Below are 21,869 nucleotides of genomic sequence, written 5' to 3'. Positions count from 1 at the left end.
GGGACTGAGGCTGACAGAAATCCAGTCAGACAGGCAGGTGCCCGGCGGCTTCTCCCCACGGTCTGGTTTGGTCCTCTTTTGGGTAATGTGGTATCTATTCTGGCTACTCAGCTCACACTGGAGTAATGGGAGCCAGCAGTCGCTATTATAATGTAAACTATGAAGTCTTGCTTGCTTTGATGCACCTTAGATTTATGTTGTAATAGCCACTTATGGCTCACGCATAGAGACTCACGTGAGGACAAAAGCAATGCTGGATACTGGAGAAGACGGCAAGTGAGTTTATTAAAACATCTACACCACACTATACTACACTACATATACATCCACACAGATTTAGCCCATAAAAATTGTCACAAGGAAAAAGGGGTAACCAAGTGACTAGCTGAACAAAATATTGAAATCACGCATATCTCAATACCATTGGGAACCTGTGCGCAATCCTCAAAAAATGGGTGGACAAGCAAAAACACAGAAATTGTGATAAACTATAAGTGCTGCCATTGGCTCCAATTCATAAATGCAATTTTGCTAGACATTTGGCATTTTCATGTCAGTTTCTCCCAGCTCCAAAATGGGCCACATCTCATCTAATTCATGACAAACTATGGCATTCCTTACTCCAGTCAAAGACTGGAGTAAGATTTCTAGAAAAGTGCACAGAGATGCATGCCACTCGTCAGATGCTCCTGATTTATTAAGAACTGTGAGCCTCCTGATGAATCGGGAGCACCTGACTCCATCACATCCCCTCTTCAAGACCAGAGTGAAAATCGCCGGTCTTGAGGAATTGGGCCAATGTAGCAAATTATCAGAAATAAAACTTTTTGGCCTACAGAGAAAGTGTTCACTGGATGTAATTGCAGCAAAATTTCAGGTGTGAAAATGATTAGGTCTGTGCGGGTTTTCACCCCATAGCTATAAACAAGCACTTCTATGTACTTACTGAAAGCAAAGATCTTTGAAATGGTGAGGACTTAATTCAAAGCATATCAGAAATAACGCTTCATTGTATAAAGAATTAACTTTATTTATATAAAACTACAAACATATTAAAAACTTTCTAAAATGTGTCATACTTTTGTCTTCATGTCATCAATTAAATCTTTACTTATAATCATATTTACAGGACCGTATTACGGCTTTGTGCAACTTCTGGGTTGTACTTAGCCATAATATGGCACCTACAGACTTGTATGGGACCTTAAGATACTTCCAAATCCCAGTTCTCATGTTCATTGATGAACAAGTCAAAATTAGACTATCATGGCATTACTCTCATAAGAAAGCTTTGGCTTATGGGCCTACACATGCTTTTGTGCTGCAGCTTCTTGGACTACAATATGCTATTGTATGACCACATAGCATGTGTAACTGCTGGATTTGATTCACAGGGGTGTTATATTCTTACATTTTAATGGTCCAAAAATTTAGCTCATTAAAAAAACAAACATATTCATTATTTACCCTTGGCCACTCCAGCTCTAACTCTCGGCTGGTTCTCGCTGGTCTTTGTTGGCATGGCTGCATTGTTGACTTTACAGCTACACTAATTGACCACATCAACCAATCACTGGGCACAATGGTCATGTCTAGGTCATGTCTAGGTAGCTGGTTCAAGGTTTGTAATGCTCGTGAAAAGTGCCGTAGCCAAAATTAGGGCATCCCAAAACTCACAGGTGATGTGTGCAGCTCAGGAGACAGGCACACTCGCAGAGTATGGAAAGCATAGACTTTCAGTTGAATACATACTCTGATCTCTGTGCCCGCTCAGGCAGCAGTTGTGTGCTCCAGTCTTCTGAGCTGTGCACTTTAAAGGTGTTTTTAAGAGATCGGTAGGGGTTGGGGTCTGGCGTTAAAAGGATAAAGCATAAAATATTTTATTGAAAGCTTAATTATTCTCTAAATTAGGTCAAGATGAACACAATGTTCAAAAGAGTTTCTCAAATAAGTACCTGCCATGCTGATGTACTGTCACCCTCATGTTACTGGCGCAGGCACCTCAGTGTCTGCATCATCACCGGAAGTGTTCTCGCATAATGAGATTGTCTGATGATACGTTCTTTAAGTCTGCAGGCTTTCATAGGTGCAGCAGTTGTGTAACAGGGGCATGGTGACATCATCACTCCCAATGCCAGCGCAGACAGCAAAGTCGCCTGTGTCGGAGCCAATGGGGGACAGCAGGTGAATATAGCAGTTCTTGTTATTGTATTACAATCCAAGCTCAAGGTTGTAGCTCAAATTTGTATTCAGTTATCAAAAGGTGTCCATATCTAAAGTCAATGGCACTTCGTATCAATGTTATGCACTCAAGTTTGGACTAACATCGCTTTATCCAAATGAAGAAAACCATAATTATAAAAAGTAATAAATCTTTATTAGAATTAATTAAAAACAATATACAATGTACCAGAGTGTCCAGTAGGGGACACACCAATCTACCCAATAAATGTGCTGCTATATGAGCATACCAAACAATATCAAAAAGGAGGGTAATATGCAAATTATCTAGATCTAGTGACCTCCTTTTTGGTTTAATGCTTATCAAATTTTCAAAAAAGCAGTCATATTACATGGAACTTCATAATGCTAATGAATTTCTACAAATACGAAAGAATATAATTTCATTAATAGCAGTATAGACTGACACTATATTAAGCCAGTTGATAGAAACAAAAAGACAAAAGACTATATATAAACCGGTTAATAACAAGGAACTAGATCAATATGGCTCAATATCAAATATCTTGACATTTCACTATTATCAAGAGTAATCTTTATTGTGATTAAGCCACCAACATATGAACTATCATCCTACAGCATAGTGATAAGAGTAAAGAGGTGACAATACCTGTATAAGAGATCTATGACAGTACCGCAGGTCTGGCAAGCAGAATAAAATAGAGTGAGCGTCCCCCCTCACCCCAACGCACGTTTCGCCATCAGGTTATTATGCCCCCTGCATCGGGGTGAGGGGGATGATAACTCTATCCTAATCTGTTTGCTTGACCTGTGGTACTGTCACAGATCTCTTATACAGGTATTGTGTGAAGGTATTAGGTATCGAGCCACATTAATGTAGTTCCCTGGTATTGACCTGTTTACATTTTACTATATAGTCTTCTGTCTTTACTTGTTTCTATTAATTAGCTTAATTCAGTGTCATTCTATAGTGCTACTAATTGGGTTATATAATCTTTCGTATTTGTATACATTCATTAACAATATGAATTTGATAAGCATTATACCAAAAAGTAGGAGGTCACGAGACCTGGATAATTTACATATTACCCTCTTTTTGATATTGTATGGTTTACTCATATAGCAGCACATTTATGGGATAGATTGGTGCACTCTGTTATATTTTATACTGTTTTTGATTAATTGTAACAAAGAGTTATTCATTTTTATCCTTATAGTTCTCTTCATTTGGCTAAAGTGATGTTAGTCTGAACTTTAGTGTATAATATCAAATTTGTATTCGGCCGGATCAACCCCTTAAACGCTGTACAGACAGTCATACACTGGATGTTAACAAGTGCTTCTATGTGGTCAAGGTAGATGGCAGAAAACCACAGAGACCACTGCTTGGCTGCAGTCATCAAAGACTAGTCGTGATATCATCCCTACAGCCATATCAACAAAGCACGGGATAATTAATACATTTTGGACCATCCAAATGCTAAAACTGAGCAAGCGAAGAATGTAGCACATGTAATAAGCATTATAGGTTGATGCTTCATCAGCAGAAGTAACCCAATGCCTTCTGTACTAAGCATAATGAAAGGTGCTTTGGGGTACGAAGTTTGTTACACAAAACACACTAATTGGGCTTACAACAATCATAAATAACTATGGATAAATGTTTTGAGCTGTAATATTTCAGAAACTGAGAAATTTGTGCTATGAAAGAAACTAAGAGCAGTAAGAAGTTCAATGTCCTTCACACGGGCTACATGCAATTGATAAAGGTCTTCAATCCATTTGATATCTTTATGCTCCTGTAAAGAAATACAAAAAAAAACACAATAAGCACATTATATTCCAAGAAATTGTATCATTTTAAGAATGTAAGAAAAAAAAATCAGTATTTTAGATATTTTGTATTAAAGTAAAAGGACAAACGATCACGCAATAAAGAATTAAAGGACCGATTTTTTTCTTTAAGTCTATGTAAATGTGTATATAGTGTGTGTTAATATACTGACTGTAGTGCAGCGGTAGCACACTTATGCAGTGAGCAGGCAGTGACCCACAAAGTTCAAACACAAAGTTTCTTTAATGTGTTACACACATTAAATGTCCATTTCACCCAAGTGCATAGCATTCATGTTTCGTTCACACAAGTGCATATAATATTAGTGTCCATTTCATAGCACTACATACAACATGGCTTTAGATTGCAGTCCCTAAACATGCTGGATCTCCCTTTATCCTGTTACCGGGGGTGACTGCATCGCCATGTCAATGTCTCTCCTCACAGCCTTACTCGATTAGTTTGCAGTCACTACACACACCAGTGCCCAGGACAGGCTACCTCCTGTTCACCTCCAGTTACTGTGGGTGACCGCACCACTGTGTTAATGTCTCTTTACTCACACAGCTGTACACTGTCCGTGATATCCTACGGATCGCAGCCAGGAACCATATCCTTCTGTTTGCAGTCATTAAACATGCCAGTCCTCCTCTGACAAGTTACTGTTGACGATGGCACCGCTGTGTACGCTGCGGGTGCCAGGCTATTCAGCTGCCCTGGCTGCTGGCTCCGCTGGCCTGTGTTGCCTCACACAGGGATAGCTCTGCAAAGCTGACTGCTCTGCACAAAAGCACATACCAGACTGACACTGACACTGGACCTGACACACCAAACCCTTTATTGCAGGGCTTTTAACAAAGGAACCTGTGGCCTTCAGCCACATGAAAAACCTGGGCCGGGAATGAAACAGACTGCATGACTACCATCCTGCAGTCTGTTTGACAACACAACATCCCAGAGCAGGTTTTCCCTACATCTGCCTTGGACACTACCATGTCCAAGGCTAACACTTATTTTTATTATTTTTAGTCTGCATTGCAGTCACCGCTATGCCTGTGACTGCCATTCGCTCCTATGGCCCTCATACGCCTCCGTGCACATCCTGGGGAGAACACACAGTGACCCCTACCTGTGACATCGGTCACTGCTTCACCATTGCAATCACAGTTACACCTGCGACTGCAATGCCCCCTCATGACTTCAATACGGCTCTGCATATCCTGGGGAGGACACACAATGACTATGCTACTTTGTTATTGGGCCTGATTGTGCTAGTTATTAGGTTCTTTAGAAGGACGTAGATCTGGGGATTTATTCTGATGGAATATCGGCTGAACTGGATGGACAAGTGTCTTTTTTCGGCCTTGCTAATGTGGCGCCCCCAGGAGTATGGTCGCCACAATGGCATTACCTTCCTCCTAGGGAGTGTGATGTCATGCTTGGAAGCAATAAAGGATCTCTCTGGCAGTTAACCACAACACACAACACAGTTTTCCATTCCAGGTCAGCAGAGGGAACTCTGAACCAAACCTGGGGGAGGAGCTACTCTCTGGGGGCCAGGAGGGAAAAAGGAGTTCGTGTGAGGAGGGCAACATGTGTGGACATGGAGGAGAAGAGCTGGGAGATTGAGCAGAGAGTTCAGGCTCATTCCCAGCTATAGCGCATGATCTGGAGCCCGGTCTCCAAGGCGGTACGGACACTGATGGTCCTGCAACAGAAACCGGAGGAATAGGAAGTTGTAAATGCTCTATTCCCACATAAGACTCGGAGGCACAACAGCTACATGTGAGCCAGAAGAGGAAGGCTACAGCTGTCTGCCATACAAGGGAGTTCTAAAGAGAATAAGCAAGTGGAACTTCAGTGTAACACAGTACTGCAAGTACGTAAAAATAAGCGCTAGGAAGGAGACTATACAACCCATCTGCATAGAGAGATACCTAAGTTGCTTCCAGGCTAGCCAGCTCCTGTGCCATCTGTAATCTGGACTCTGGACTGCATTTGCCAAGCAAAGTAAAGGTAAAGACACTGTACCCTGTTGTGTCCTTGCCTTCTTCCTGCAACCCCATCAGCACTGCTTCATCCCTGTGCCAGGCACTGCACCCTCTTCCTCAACACCTATCCTCACTGCCCTGGGATTACAGCCCTACCTGTGGAGGGCCACAACATCATAGCTGCACCACACCATCTGTCCCAGGGGATCTGTCCGCAGCGTCGGTTTAACATCTTCATTGCCGAACACCACAGGTGGCATCACGAATCATTCACTCATAAACTTTATTCCATCACTTTATACCTTTTGCATGGGCGCCCAGGGCCACGGACCGGGTCACCGCTGCTGTGACATTCCCCTCTGAGAGACTGGCCCGGTATTGAGTACCCCACAGCCCTGGGCGGGCGACCCACTAGCTATGTTACTATGTTACCCCTACCTGTGACACGGGTCACTACCTCACATCATTTATTGCTGTCTTGCGGTATGTGTGACCCAGAAGTGACTTTTACAATGTAAGTTTATGGAGTGTCAGAATGGAGAGCCATAGGCTTTCATTGTAAAAGAGACTTCTGGCTCACACACAGATCAAAGTGTGATCCGAATAGTCTGAAGAATGGTGATGCACTTAGAAGAGGAGCAGAACGACACTGGATAAAGGAGAAGACAACATTAAGGCTATGTCCCTACGATGAGCTTTTGGTGAGTTTTTGATGTTGAAAAATTTCTTCACCATTTCTGTACCTATTATTCAAATTAGGTTACTTGTGTTTTTCATTGTGTTTTTGAGAGCTTTTTTTTTTAACATGGGTGTTCATCATGCTTTTGACGCTGCTTTTCTTGTCTCATTTTGGACTTTCAAGATTTAAATAAAGTGGATATGTTTTTAATACCTCCTAGTATCCTAGTGTTCTGCTTTGACAAAACGTTATTGTTATGCTTAGATGCGGATTACATGAGTTTTTGATGCGTTTCCACTGTGGAAACGCACTAAAAACACATTTGTACTTTTTTATCTGGACTTTCTGCATCTAATACAAGTCTATGGGGAAAATCCGCACAGAAAACTGTACCTGCAAGAGAAATTGACATGCTTCTATCAATCCCACCCAGCTTGCTAGAACTGTAAGATGCTGCGTTTTGATGCAGCAAAAACATGCATTAAAAACGCACCAAAGGCTTATCATGGGAACGTAGCCCAAGTGAGTTTATTAATGCACATTACACTACAATGATTTAGAGAAAACAGTTCATGGTTTCACCCAAGTATGACACTGATGCAATAATTATAGATCCCCGTGATGCCATTTAGTTCAGGTCCTTATACCCATGGATTTACTGAGACTTGAGGCCATAATACAGGTGTGAAATTAGAAAAATGGCCTCATGGTCAAATATAGTCAGCAATTAATTGCCTTGCTTAGGTGAGAGGAATGGTAAAGTGGTTAGTGAGGACAGGATGTAATGATATGGAACAATTTATATGAAAATCAATGTGTGCTAGGCAGCCATATTTTATCTGATAACTATTGTATCCTGCAAACAAACTATAATTATGTATCAAAGTTCACCTAGCACCTTACATAATCATCTGTAATACAAAGAACTGCTATACCAGATACATGATCCCGATTGTGTCAATGAATAATATTTCACAAAAGACTTTAAAGTACGGTGGACAGATTCTATATGGAATAGTTGATGTCTCCTCCTCTCTATACTACTAATATCAAAATAATAAAAAGGCTCTTCAATTCATTGAAAACATACCACACACAGATCATGCAAAGTAAGTGAACAGGTTGAATCAGCCTTCACTATTCTATGCTGCCTTTTTTTACCACAAGGGGGCGCCAATTGTACATAATTAAATAAGTGAAGAATTCAAGGACTACTGAGGAGGGTTCATCATGATGACTAAAGATGAGTAATTCTATCTGGATAAATTTCCCTCAAAATTTGTTTTTGCATTAATCTAGCAAAATAACGGCCACTTGTTCTGCTGGATTCTTTGAAGTACACGAAAGGGTTAAAATTGTAATTAAAAAAAAAATGTTATACTCACCTGTTCGGTTACCTCCACAGCTCCACTCCTCCTCACCAGTATTCTTTTCTTCCGGTGATGCCTTTGAATGTCTTCACAGTCATGTGGGGGAACAACACACATCACGGTGTGCATAGACTCCTACGTGACCACAGGAGGACAATCACAGGCGTCAGCACTGGAATGGAGCATGGTCATGGAAGAAAAAGGGCCATCGCGAAGGACCAGAGCTTCGGTGGTAGTGGAAGTGGTAGAACAAGTGAGGAATGGTGAGTGTAATGGATTTATTTCTTTTTAGCCCCTTCCCTCATTGGACCCCATTTCAATTTGGACCAAATAGAATATTCAAGCTGAATTTAAGCAAATCTTCCAAATCAAATTTCAGGACATTTTCTCATCTCTACTCATTAAGAAAGCTGTGGCCTACCAATGCTCAAAGGCAAAACTTACAGCACAACTTTCACTGTAATCAGGCCTGTGTGGTACAATGAAAGATATGACCTCCATAAGGCTAGAGCACTGCTTGGGGGTCTCGGAGGAGTTCTTGCAGCTTGTCAATATTATAAAGTAGTGAGTTGGAATGTAGACATCCGAGTTCTGTGCCATCCTGCAAAGAAACATATTGTACATCTCATAAATTAGTACTACTGAACAATTGTAAGAACGAATTATTATAGCCTAATAATGTAGGATAGAGGTGTCTAGATAATATACTGTGCATTAGACAAAGCTTTTTTTAATTTGCTTCCCCTTTGTGGCACTTCATATATTCATCGAAAAGGAAAAAAAAAATACTGGTCCATAACTAATAATTAAAAGAAACCTGACACGAGATTCATTTTGCCCGATTCCCAATGAATCAGACACCAGCGGCGTTATTGCAGGCATGTATAGTAGCTTGAAACACAGCAGCATTTCAGAAAAAACCTTACTTTGAAAAACCAGCCGGTACATCAAAGTGTTTATACCAGGTCTTTTTTTGTGAAAAACATTTTGAATAGTGGCAGCATTTTTGTGCCATGAGGAGTTGTTTTTTTCACAACAGTTTCAAACAGCTCTTTCACGACAGTAACATTTTTCGCAAGGCACACAAAGATTTGCTGAATTAATTAATTGGAGTGGCCAGTTAATCAACTCAGTGCATCTTCTTCCTGCATGCCCCCAGTTTTAAAGAAGCGCTCCCATCTAAATTTATATCCTTTTAATGTATTGTAGTTATCATATTATTTAGCACTGTGTACTTATAATTACTCATTTTTCTCTTCTACCCAGCTAATTATTCTCTTTTCCATTTGGTCTATGACATGACGTGATTAAAAGCAGACTAGCTGAATCCTTCTGAGCTCTATGTATAAACATGAGGTCAATATTTTCCATGTGTGTCATAAGTACCTTATTTTTTGTACTGTAAGACGTACCGGACCATAAGACGCACCTAGTTTTTAGAGGAGGAAATTAAGAAGAAAAAATTAAAGCAAAAAATGGGGCCAATTCTGTACTTTAAATCCCCTATCCTGGTATATATGGTCCCCTCATCCCCATCCTGATACACATGGCCCCCTCATCCCTATCCCGGCAGGAATGATCATCCTCATCCCTATACTAGTATGCATGACCCCATCCCTATCCTGGTATGCAGGGCCCCCCATCTTCTCTTAGTATGCATGGCCCCCTCATCCTTATCCTGGTATGCATGGCCCCATCCCTATCCTGGTATGCATGGCCCCCTCATCCCTATCCTGGTATGCAGTACCCCCATCTCATCCTAGTATACATGGCCCCCATCCTTATCCTGGTATACAGGTCCCCATCTTGTCATGGTATGCAGGGCCCCCATCTCGTCCTGGTATGCATGTCCCTTTCACTATCTTGGTATTCAGGGCCCCATCTCATCCTAGTATGCATGGCCCCATCCCTATCCTGTTATGCAGGGCCCCATTCCCATTCTGGTATAATTGGCCCCTGTCCCGGTCCTGGTATGCATGGCCCCATCCTTATAATTGGCCCCCACCCCCATCCTGAAATGCATGGCCCCATCAGAAAACATTAAAAAAAATTACACTTACCTTCCCGGCACACCCTCGCAACATCCTGCTCCATTGCCAACAGCTACTTTATGCTTGTAAGCAGCACATGGCAGGGACGTCATGCGCTACTCACAAGAAGAGCAAAGCAGCCGAAATACTCACTGCTATGCATGCCAGGACTGTGTGTGCAGAGAGCAGTGAGTATTCATTGCTCTTCAGCAGTAGCACGCAGCGTCAGCAGCTGGCTTCCTGCTGCTGCCGGCGGTCACGTGTGCTGCTACTTAAGAGAAATGATTATTCACCTCTCTGGGCATGGAGATAAGTCAATATTCATTTCTCTTAAGTATTGGCACACATGACCACCCGTAGCAGCAGGAAGTCGGCGGCTGACACTGTGTGCACTACTGAAGAGCAATGCATTCTCACAGCTCTCTGTGCACACAGTCCCAGAGCAGAGCAGTGAGTATTCCGGCTGCTGTACTCTGTTTGTGAGTAACGCATGACGTTCCTGCCATTTACTGCTAACAAGCATAAAGCAGCTGCTGGCAACGGAGAAGGATGCTGCAGGGGAGTGCCGGAAAGGTAAATGTAATGGTTTGGTTTTTTTTAATGTTTTCTGATGGGGCTATGCATTTCAGGATGGGGGTGGGGATCTATTGTAAGGATGGGGCATGCATACCAGGACCGGGGTTAGGGGCCAATCATACCAAGATACTATTATTAAAAATAAATTAATATTCATCGCCCTCCAACAAACACCCATGGGCATGGAATGCAGTGAATATTTTTGTCTTTTTAGTAGCGGGCACAGGAGTTATCTAAAATCACTGGCTCCAGCCTCCTGTGACCCACTTCTCTGCCAATGCCGCTCTCCCACCTCCCCACCACAGCCAGAGCCGGTACATCCGGACTATAAGACACACCTCCCATTTTCCTCCACATTTTTGGAGGAAAATAGTGTGTCTTATAGTCCAAAAAATACGGTAACTGCAAAAGTCGTTGGCAGGGGGGAGGAGGAAGAAGCTGGGTCAGAAATTGAAGAAGAGGATGATTTTTGCAAGGAAAAAGAGAGTTCCTGTTTCTAAATAAAGCAGAGAAAAGAGAAGAATTAGCTGGGTAGAAAGACAAAATGAGCAATTGTTAATATATAGTCCTATATAATATGATAACTGCAATATATTAAGAGGATAAAACATTTGATGGGAGTGCTACTTTAATGAATCAGTGACTATGTATCCAGAATGCCTAGACTGAGGCTGGTCTCTGGATATTTCTCCCCGCCCAGCTAGACTGACTCCCTATGTGTAGGTATGGGAAGGGATCTGTCATTCTATGTGAGTTGGGTTCCTAAATAATGAGAAGTTCATTAGTAGTAGTATTCCTACAATCAACTTATGCTTATCACTATAGACCGGCATACACATTAAAATTGGCTGAATCCACCGATTTCAGCAGAACTGGCTTGCCATTTTACTGTGTTTTAACTTAGTTTTCTCGGCAGATAAGGCCTATAGAGAAAATGTGAACACTGAACAAGAGGGGAGCAGCCATGTGTATGGGGGAGTCAGGAAAGACACCTTGATGGTTACCATACATATATTAGTGACTGTGAGGACATACTGCTTTCTATTTAGCACTTTTATATTGCATCTTGCATTAAAGTAAAACAAAGTTTACAGTTTTAGCGAGTTACTGTAACTTTTTACTTACTGTTTAATGTGCTCTAAAGTGTCATATCGCCCATCAAAATTATAGTCGAATATTGGACCACTGATAACATTGATGCCATTTTTCTCTTTTGCATATTTTGCTAATAAAACTTCATGAAAATATTTCCAAACCTCTATAAAAAAAGTAGAGAAAACCCAACCATAAATGCAATTGAAAGCAGCTATACAATATATATATATGGCAGCTTGGTGGTTTAGAGGTACTTACTGGTGCCTACCACAATAGAGTCCTGGGTTTGCATTTGACCTGGGGGGGGTCTTGCTATGCTTTAGTCACTTTAGCTAGGGTATTCTAGCATTTTAGCACACCCCAAATACATACCTTATGAAATTGCATGTACTTTGTGTTTGACACGATCCATTTTTGAATCTGTGGCAGATTTGGCTTTTCTTATTAAAACCTTTTTCCTTTCAGGTCATCAGGAGTTAATGTCAGTTTTTGCCCCTGGTGGCCGTTGATGTAATTACATTGCTGCTGAGTTTGCTGATGCAGGTGGTGACCACTCTGTTGTTAACACGTTTGACTTGGCTTCTGAGTTTGGGCTCCCTCTGGTGGTTACTACTGTTAATGGAGCTGGTTTAGCTGTCAGAAGTCAATCACCTGAGAAGGATGATTGGAGGTCAGGTGTTACAGACTGGGGAGATTTAAGTGAACAACCTTCCCTCAGCTCTTGCCGGTGATTTGGTTTGCTTCCTGTGCATATTTTGAAGTCTGCTTGTCTCCTGCTCCGCCCTGCATCTTTCAGATAAGTTATTTGTCTTCTTGAATCTTTTTTTGCATTGGATCAATTTATGCTTGTCTCTGATTTTTGCTTAACTGGTGTGAGTTCAGCCTGGTTCCCTGATGGGACCTGCGCTGGACTCTGTTCCATATGCCATAGCGTATGTTAGTCTTTTTAGTAACCAGTTCACACCAGAGCTCTGATTTAGTGGGGGAGAGATTGTGTGGCCTCAATATTTTTGCATATCAGACATGTTGGATTTTTCTTAGGGTTTTTGTGTGATTGCAGACAGTATCCTTTCCTGTCCTGTTCTGTCTAGACAGTTTGGGCCCCATCATTTGCTTATTCTATTCTCTGTCTGTGTTTTGTGCTTCATCTTGTCTCACTGGCAATATATGTTCAGGAGCTATCTATTCCTTTTGGGTTCTACTCCGGGGCAGTTTAGCTTTCCCATTTCTCTCTTTTGGCTTAGTTAATTCTGTGGCTGTGCCGAGGCGTCTAGGGCATCATAGGTACGTCCCAAGGCTAATTCTAGTTGAGTTGTCAGTTAAGGGGTCTGCAATCCGCTAGCTATCAACCTCTCTGGTTCTCTGGTTGCCTAGTCTATTCCCCCATTATCCTCCTCGGTTACCTAATCATAACACCACTCCCACCTTCCTTCAAAAGGTCACCTGATGCATCATCTGACTGTTGGTGATACAGGTCCTTTTGGATACCAACCGTGCTGAAGATATGATGTTGCTGGTGCAGTGGTGGTTCAGCTGAATGCTGTGAAAGGGGGCCTTACTGTGCTGTGCGGTGCATTGCAGCAAAGAAAGCTAAGTGTTGTTTTTGTGTTTCCTATTCCCTGTGGTGTTTGTCTTACCTTACCTTGTGTTGTATTAGTGCAGTGGTGGGACCAGTGTCTTCACTTGCCAATTCCCTACTTAGGGATAGGAGCAGGGCAAGTTAGGGTTTAGGTATCCTGCTTGGCGACGGGTTGAAGAAACCCATATTGGAACGGTAGTAAGAGCAGAGCACATCCTCCAGTGAGTGCAGGAGGTGTCCATTTCCCTGTTCCCTATCGCAGGGCCCACCATTGTTAAAGTTTCCCTGGTGTTTCCTGGTGTGCTTTTTGTTTTGCCGTTTAGTGACCGATTGATTGGTGGGTCGTGTCACACTGGGCCAGTCACTCCGTGACAGTGTTTCTGAGGTAGCAACTTAGATTTTAAGTGTCATTTTGGGACAGGGATGGTAGTGTAGGGTAGTGATGAAAGAATCTATATAACCAAGTGCACAGCTAATGACATTCCATTCCAATCACCTGACCATTGCAGCCAGAAGCCTCAGTGGTCAAGTGAGCAAAAAAATAAGACATTATCACTTCCGGTCCTGGTTGAGAGCACCGGAGTACCCTGCACTGGAGCCAAGAAAGTTTTACATGATGAGTATATAATCTTTTACTATTTTAAACCACCCTTTCCAATAATTTTTATTCAGCCTAGATAAACTCCTTAAATAATATGGGCAAAACAAAAAATAGATGGTGGTAAAAAAAGGTTGAAAAGGGATAGGACTTAAAATTTAAGACGTTATTTGGTGGCATAAATATAATTTTAATAGCTAAAAATATAAAACCTCAATTTAACCATTAAGACGCTAGTAAGGTTATCTATTTGACATTATAACTTAGATATAAAAAGAATTAAAGAACTTCTCTGAAAAAATTGTTCAAAATGGATGCCATCACATATTTCAGTGTGCATCCCGCCCCATGCCATGCATTAGGATGGAATTTAGCCTGAAAAAGCTTCTTGAGACATGGATCTCAGAGCATTGTTTGGAACATTTATAAAAGTTTTTTGGTACTGCTATTTAGTCTGACAGTTATTTATTCTAACAACCCTCAAAGACACCCATCTCGAGAAGGGTTTCTTTAGTCTTCACCCTGTCCTATATAGGATTTCATATACTGTATAGGACTCTAAAACCTTTGTCTAAGCCTTAAAATAAATGTTTTCATAAATATTACTGATCAAGTTAACACAGAAAGCATATTCATTCATTGATTCAGTAGAATTTATAATTTTGTAGTATGTGTGTTGCAACACAAAACATATTCGTAAGACTTTGCACTCCAGAATTGTAATCATTAACTTATTGATTGCTCAGTTTATCCTTATTTCAACCTTAAGCAATGCTACAAAAGTTGCAGAAATGATATAAATGAAAAACAAGTACATCAAACACACCAGTCCTAAGGGGCAAAGCTAACCTTTAAATACAGGATACATTGGAATCATATTGCTGGTTGTAAGTCCGGAGTAACCATCATTCTTAGGTGATCTTTGGAGTCCTAAAAAGAACCAGATATATAAAATTGGTCCCCCATGATATTTTCATTTTAAATAGTTGCTTTGTGCTCTGATAGGACTTATTGTAGACTATCATATTGGTGATAGCTTGGGGTCATATACTGTATCCTAGAAAATGGTTGCTTTCTAGAGGAACACATATCATGCAGTGGATGTTTGTTCAAAACTGCAGGTCAAAGTGACTAAGGCTACTTTCACACATCAGGTTTTCGGCGTCAGGCGCGATCCGGCGTCGTGCCGGAATGCCGGATCCGGCAAATGTTTTGTAAAACCTGATGTGCCGGATACGGTTTTCTGCCGGATCCGTCTTGTTCTTGACAGACAAAACCGGATCCGTCTCATCCGGTTCATCCGTTTTTCTATCCGTTTTTCGACGGATTACGCCGGATCTGGTTTTTAAAATTGACCCTTGTGGCCTTCCGAACGGGATTGGCTACTGGAAAACTATATATAGCATGTTCCTACAGCCCTTCTTTGACAGGTTGTAGAGGAGAAAGTGCAGGTTGGAGAGAAGAGCAAGTTACTGGCGAAGATGGATGTTGTCATTGGAAATATTACCACTAGAAGTTCTGTGACGGTTTCAGTAATGAGGGACAATTTTGCACTATACTTTATGTCACCTCAAGGCAGAGTACACTGGCAGGATGACAGAGTGTGAAAGATTTGTGCCCTAACCAAACTTGTGTACCTTCTGGACCAACAGTATATACCTTTGCCAACCAAAGTTGGCTATCTTGTTATGGTCTTACTATTTTTAGCTTTAGGCCACAGGTGTGTACCTGGTTGTGTTTTATGCAAAGTATTTTACCTTTTAACAAAAGTTGTGTACATTGTTAGGAAATCACCAACAATAAACACAACTTTTCAGGTGAAATACTTTGCTTCAAACACAACCAGGAACACAACTGTGGCAAAAAGCTAAAATTTACCCACAGTTATATACCTGGTTTTGAATACCTTTTTACCTTTTAAATACCCTGTATTTAACCTTTTTTTTAAACATATTTCGCCGCAGAAAGAAATGACAGACAACCAGTGTAAACAATAATTTAACTTTTATTTAAAATATTTTTTTTTGTGTAAACTGTTTTTAAAGTTAAAAAAACTTTTTTAATAAAGGTTTGAAACCAACCAAATGGGCATTTTTATTACAAAAAAAACATTATAACTCGGTGTAGTGTGGGGTGGAAATACTGCTGGAGGGGCTGCGGGACACTTCGACAATGGGAGTGTGGAGAGAGGACTGGGATCGTGGTGGGGAAGGAACAGTTAGAGGTGATGGTGTGGAAAAAGCTACAGAATGGGTGGACATGTGGGAGGCAGAAGAGGTGGTGGGCGGTGGAGTGGAGGGTTGGGCAGGCACTGTAGGAGCAGATGATGTTGATGGAAAGTTGTATGGGGAAGGAGTTTGGTACGGGGAAGGAGTTTGGTACGGGGAAGGAGTTTGGTACAGGGCAGGTTGCTGGAAGTGGGGAGATGTCTGGTACTGGGGAGGTTGCTGGTACTGGGAAGGTTGCTGGTACTGGTGAGGTTGCTGGTATGTAATAGGAGGGGGAGGATGGAAAGTGGCTGGAGGGGGTGCAGATGTAATAGGAGGGGGAGGATGGAAAGTGGCTGGAGGGGGTGCAGATGTAATAGGAGGGGGAGGATGGAAAGTGGCTGGAGGGGGTGCAGATGTAATAGGAGGGGGAGGATGGAAAGTGGCTGGAGGGGGTGCAGGTGGAGGAACTACAGTGGTGGGAGGTGGAGGTTGGGAGGTAACCTGCTGTAGAGCACCGTGGCACGAATGCATTACATGCATCTGCTGGGTAGGAGATAGTGTTGCCATGCGCTCCACAACAGACCTGAAAAAGGTGTGGTTTGGCGAAGATCTTGCTTCTGAATGCATGGTTTGCAGAAGTGTCTTCACCTCCAGAATGCTGGAGTTGATCTGCTGAAAGCCTGCGGAGATTTGCTTTGACAAGACTTTTAGACAATTTTGGAAAGATGCATTCAGATGCAAGAACTCTGGCACATAACTCTTTTCCTGACCCCTCTGCCGCTGCTGCCCAGTACCCGCAGGTGTACTAGAGGTGGCAGGGGCAGAAGGGTGGGGTAAAGGGAAAGCGATCTCCTCACCAGCAGCTTCATGTAATGTAGGCGGCCACGATGCTCCTGTGCTGGTGGATGGGACAGATGGGTCGAATGTGTGGGAAGGCTGGGAAGGTGCAGATGTACCGGGGCGGTCGAAGTGTCCCTCGGTGCCGGTCTCCTCAGGGATCGCCTCAGAAGGGTCCAATCGTGCAGGCTCCCGAGTGCTGCTCACCGTGCTGTGGAATAAAGAGAAAAAAAAACAATTAAAATACTGACATGGTATGGCCCTGGCTGAAAAAAAAAAGTTACATCTAACATTTTTTTTCACATGTGGTGTGTAATATTTACCTTCTAGTGACCATTGTTTCCCGGACGAACGACAGGGCTTGTGCGTACTTGTACTTGCTCCTGCGTCCTCCAGATCCACTCGGGGCCCGCATCTCTTTATTGAACTCCTTCTTGAAATGATCCCTCACAGACCGCCACCGATTCACAATTCTGTTCCCTGAAACGAGAAAGGAGTGGTTAGTATACAACATCAGTGTTTCACAAACTCCAGTCCTCATGGTCCCCAGGGGTCATGTTTTCAGGATTTCCATAGTAAATAGAAATCCTGAACACATGATCCGTGGGGACCACGAGGACTGGAGTTCGGGAAACACTGGCTTACATCAAGCAACCGGTACTGTATATACTTACGCTCTTTAATCTGGGCCCGAACATCGAGGTCCTCCCAGCGGCCCACAAGGAGCGAACAGATTTCCTCCCAGAGTCGTCGGGTAACGATAAGGTCAGCGTGGCGGCGGTCAGCCATATTCCAGAGTGGCTCCCTTTCTCTGACGAGATCGATGAGGTGGTCCACATCGAGTCCTCCATCCTCACCGTCAGAGTCGGGAGCACGCTGTGAAGGCTGTTAAAGAAAAAGACAAAAATAACATAATTAGCCTCCACATAAGAAATGAAATAAAAAGTGCAAAAAAACAAAGCAAAAATATTTATACTTACACGCTGGTGACCGACGCGTTGCTGTCGCCGACGACCCTGGGAGGCACTGCGAGGACCTCTTGGCCGAGCACCAGATTGGGAAGACTAGAGAAGAAAACAAAAAATGTTATGTCTTTGGATGTAGGCATTTGTTTGCTGTGTGTGGTCTGCAGAACATTGTTTTCTATGTGTTGTGTGTAGTGTGATGTTGTGTTTCTGCGTTTGATGCAAAAAACTTACCAATTGTGAGCCCACTCCAAGTGTCTGTCCACCCCTTCCTTCTTCTTCTGGGAGCTCCTCTTCATCTTGTGAATCCTGTTTTGAAATAAAAGGCAATGAATAGACATATATTACAGAGATGATGGATTTTGGAAATAAAAACTTACCGTCAAACGCTGCCGATGCGAGGGAGGGCTCCCAGAAGATGATGTGCTGTCTTCCTGGTGGCCACACTCCATGCCTGTGGGTGGTGTTAAAGCTGCTCCCATTGCTGCTGCTGCTGCTGCTGCATCTATTGGGCGGCTGTTGAATAAAGAGAAACAAAGGGCCAATGAATATCTTGATATTCAATAGCCCTAGTTTGGAGGAATGGGGGATTTGATAATTACCGTCTCTCATCTGCTGCTGGCCTCCCCTCCTCAGCATGTTCCATTTGCTTCTCCATTTGGGGTGGTGGTGGTGCTGATGGTGCTGCAGTGGTCTCCTGCCTTCTCCTGCTGCGCTTGGTTGCTTTCTTGGGTGGCATGTTGGGTGTGGCTGTGGGTCCCACTGTCTTGCTTTTATATATGTCTTGTGGGCAGAGCTACTGAGCATGCTCAGACCAAAAAAAACGGATCCGGCCACCGGATCCGGCTTTCGCCGGATCAGGCGCATTGCGGCGCTCATAGGCTTTCATTGTGTGAAAAAGCCGGACGCGCCGGATCCGGCGTGTCCGGCTTTTTCGCCGGAGACAAAAAACGTTACAGTAGCCGTTTTTTCCAGACGCCGGATCGCGACACATTGCCGGATCCGGCGAAAACCGGATGAAACGCATGGCCATCCGGCGCGATCCGGCGCAAATGCAAGTCAATGGGGGGGAAACCGGATCCGGCATTGCATTTCGCCGGATCCGGTTTCTGTCAAAAGCGCCGGATCGCGCCTGACGGCAAAAACCTGATGTGTGAAAGAGGCCTAACCAAAGGATCGTCCAGTGGGCTTAGGTTTCTGGCAAAAATAAATTGTCCGTGAATGCATCACTATTTGAAATCAACCATTTCCAATTAGCACTTATTTGTTATTGGGCAACTCACAAATTTTATTCTAGTAGACCTTACTGATACGACTAGTGTTGGCAAATGTGCAATGCAAGTATCTGAACATGTTCTGTATAGATATGAGGGCCTTTAGAATAGTTTTCCTGGTTCAAGTCACCTGCTTGAGGACTACAGCTGAAGAATCGAAAGTAGCTAATTTTCTGATTATCTAAAATGTGGCGGTTCTGAAAAGTTTACTTTCCAAAATATAATGTTGTCTAAGAAACGATTAATGATAAGGCTGGAGCTGTGCAGCGACAGTGGCCACAATAGTAGCCACACATCCAAAGATTGCTAGGTATCGCCGATGCAAATGAATGGGGTTGCACTGCTACCTTGAGGGTATTGCGACAAGTCACAAAAAAACCAACCACAACCATGTTCGCAGTACCTTTATGGTGGCAATGCAACCCCATTTGTGGTGCCCCTGAGGGTTCAGCCACCACAGAGGTACTGCACCTCCTCCTGAGGTGTAGTATCCCACTCCCTAGGTAGGATCGTAACACCTAACCAGACTCCAGCACCTACATCCAGCACAGACACCTTAGGACAGCAGAGCACCCTTTATGGCAGCTGCTTTTGGTTCATGAAGGGTGGTGGGTGGCGCTTAGATGGCACTAAGAGGGGAAAGCTGACAGGAAGTTAGGTCAGTTCCCCCACTGGGGGAAGGAGGGAAAGGACATAGATGCAGCAGCCTCCTGTGAGCTGGAGCTGCTAGCAAGGGAAGAAAGGAATGATCAGTTGTTCAGAAGGAAGATAGAAAAGTATGGAACGTGAGGAGGAGAGAGAACCAGGATCGGGCTGTGTGTGATACTAATGATCCTACAGCAGAAACTGGAGGAATAGAAGTTGTGAGCACTTTATTCCCACCTAAGACTCAACGACACAGCAGCAATGTGTGTGTGAGCCGGGACATGCTTGCAAGGAGTCCCCAACGTAGGCTACAGCTGCCTGCCATGCGAGTGGAGTTCTAAGGAACAGAAAGAAAGAGGAACTTGAGTGCAATTCATAACTAGAAGTAATTCAGATTAGCGCTAGTAAGGAGACGTTCAGAAAAGGCACATTTGGAAGGGAGTGCTGGAAGGGTTAATCCATCTGTCTGGGAGTTGGCTGAGCCCCTGACCTGGAGGACATAGCACTGAAGCGGGCATATGTCTATGCCAGAAACGTGAGTAAAAGTATTGGAACTGCATTCAGCTGTGCCATTGCCTTCTTCCTGTGCCAGCCTACTCAGCACTGCTATATCTCTGTGTCTAACACTACACCATCTACCTCAACATCTACTACTGCTGCCCTGGGACTATAGCTCTGCATATGAAGAGCTATTCCATCTTTTCTGCACCACACCATCTGTCCCAGAGGATCTGCACTGCAGCGCTGGTTCCCCTACTGACCAGATACCACAGGTGGTGTCACGAACTACCTACATATAAACCTTATTCTGCTTCATTTCACCTCTTTTGCATGGACACCCAGGGCCATGGACCGGGTCACTGCCGCCGCGACACTTCCCCTTTAAGTCACCGGCCCGGTACCGAGTAAAACCCCGAAGCCCTGGGGGTGATCCACATTCACTTGCATTGTGCTGAGATGAAGCAGAGACACTTAGTAATCCTTGTCTGCGACACACGGGCATGCAACCAAAGTCGCCATGCAGCCCCAGCATAAGATGAAATGAATATATGGCCCGAAGATATGACCATTATAACATGCCCTTTGGTGCTCATAAATTACATTTTTACATTTCAGCTATCACCAGTAGTATTAAATAAATGTCTGTGACCCCCACATGAACACTTTTTATCCTGTTAACTTACCGTTGTCATAGGAACAATGTATTAATCTTAATACACACTGACAGTCTCCAAATGCCAACTGGTCTGAATAGTGGGAGTCAGGCGTCTATGTGCATAATAAATGTTTGGTGATTATATGTACATAATGCAAAGCTGAACAAGGCCAGAGAGTAAAAGTAAATGATGTCATAGGGACATTTAAGTTACAGACCCAGTTTGTTCCTATTCCTCTTCATATATTCATTGTGATGGTTTTTCATTAGAATGAATATTTACTGGTATAATGCACATAATAATGATATATGGTGGACTTACTGGGAGGAAAGAGAAATCCAAATTTCAGCGATTGATGCTCATAGTAATATTGACAACTTTGACTTTGTCCTTGTGGTATCCGAACATCGACAAATAAACAGGAATCATTTTCCACAGAAGCGGCCACAACATCCTACCAAACAGTGCACAACCCCAAAAAAATCACATTAGTTGATGCAAGTGTGGATGGAACTGTCTGACACAAGTGGGCAACAGAAGAAGGGACCCCTTATCAATTTATGAAATGTCCTGACTGATCTGATTGTTTTTCAGCCTTGCAGCTCAAGAACAAATCTTTCTATTTTCCCAAAAAAACATCACCTAAGGCTGGAGAGTTATTATTTTAGAAGTCCTTTCCTTGAACAACCATACAGTAGGTGGCATGCTGTACAGGAAAACACACCATTTTATCAGATGGGAATAAAATCCTAAGCATATCTTTAATGTTTTCACTGGGAGCTTTTTCCAACACATACGCTATACACACACTTTATATACTATATATG

At 43.0% G+C, this 21,869-nt stretch overlaps 1 protein-coding gene across 1 annotated transcript in view; it reads right to left on the bottom strand.

The window, feature by feature from the left end:
- Nucleotides 1-2,506: 2,506 nt before the first annotated feature.
- ENPP1 (ectonucleotide pyrophosphatase/phosphodiesterase 1) overlaps nucleotides 2,507-21,869 on the bottom strand; it is a 181,152-nt gene continuing 161,789 nt past the window's right edge. Inside the window, exons 21-25 of the mRNA XM_073575821.1 lie at nucleotides 21,364-21,496; nucleotides 14,804-14,884; nucleotides 11,808-11,940; nucleotides 8,521-8,677; nucleotides 2,507-4,001 (exon numbers count right to left, since the gene is read on the bottom strand). Of these exons, the coding sequence (XP_073431922.1) occupies nucleotides 3,843-4,001; nucleotides 8,521-8,677; nucleotides 11,808-11,940; nucleotides 14,804-14,884; nucleotides 21,364-21,496 (663 nt within the window). The 3' untranslated portion in view covers nucleotides 2,507-3,842. The remainder of the gene's footprint in view (nucleotides 4,002-8,520; nucleotides 8,678-11,807; nucleotides 11,941-14,803; nucleotides 14,885-21,363; nucleotides 21,497-21,869) is intronic.

Source organism: Dendrobates tinctorius, unplaced genomic scaffold (assembly GCF_039654945.1).
Source record: "Dendrobates tinctorius isolate UK_male_01 unplaced genomic scaffold, ASM3965494v1 ptg000046l, whole genome shotgun sequence".
Lineage (NCBI taxonomy): Eukaryota > Metazoa > Chordata > Amphibia > Anura > Dendrobatidae > Dendrobates > Dendrobates tinctorius.
The sequence above is the reverse complement of the archived record's forward strand: the minus strand, read 5'-3'. Positions and strand labels throughout refer to the sequence as shown.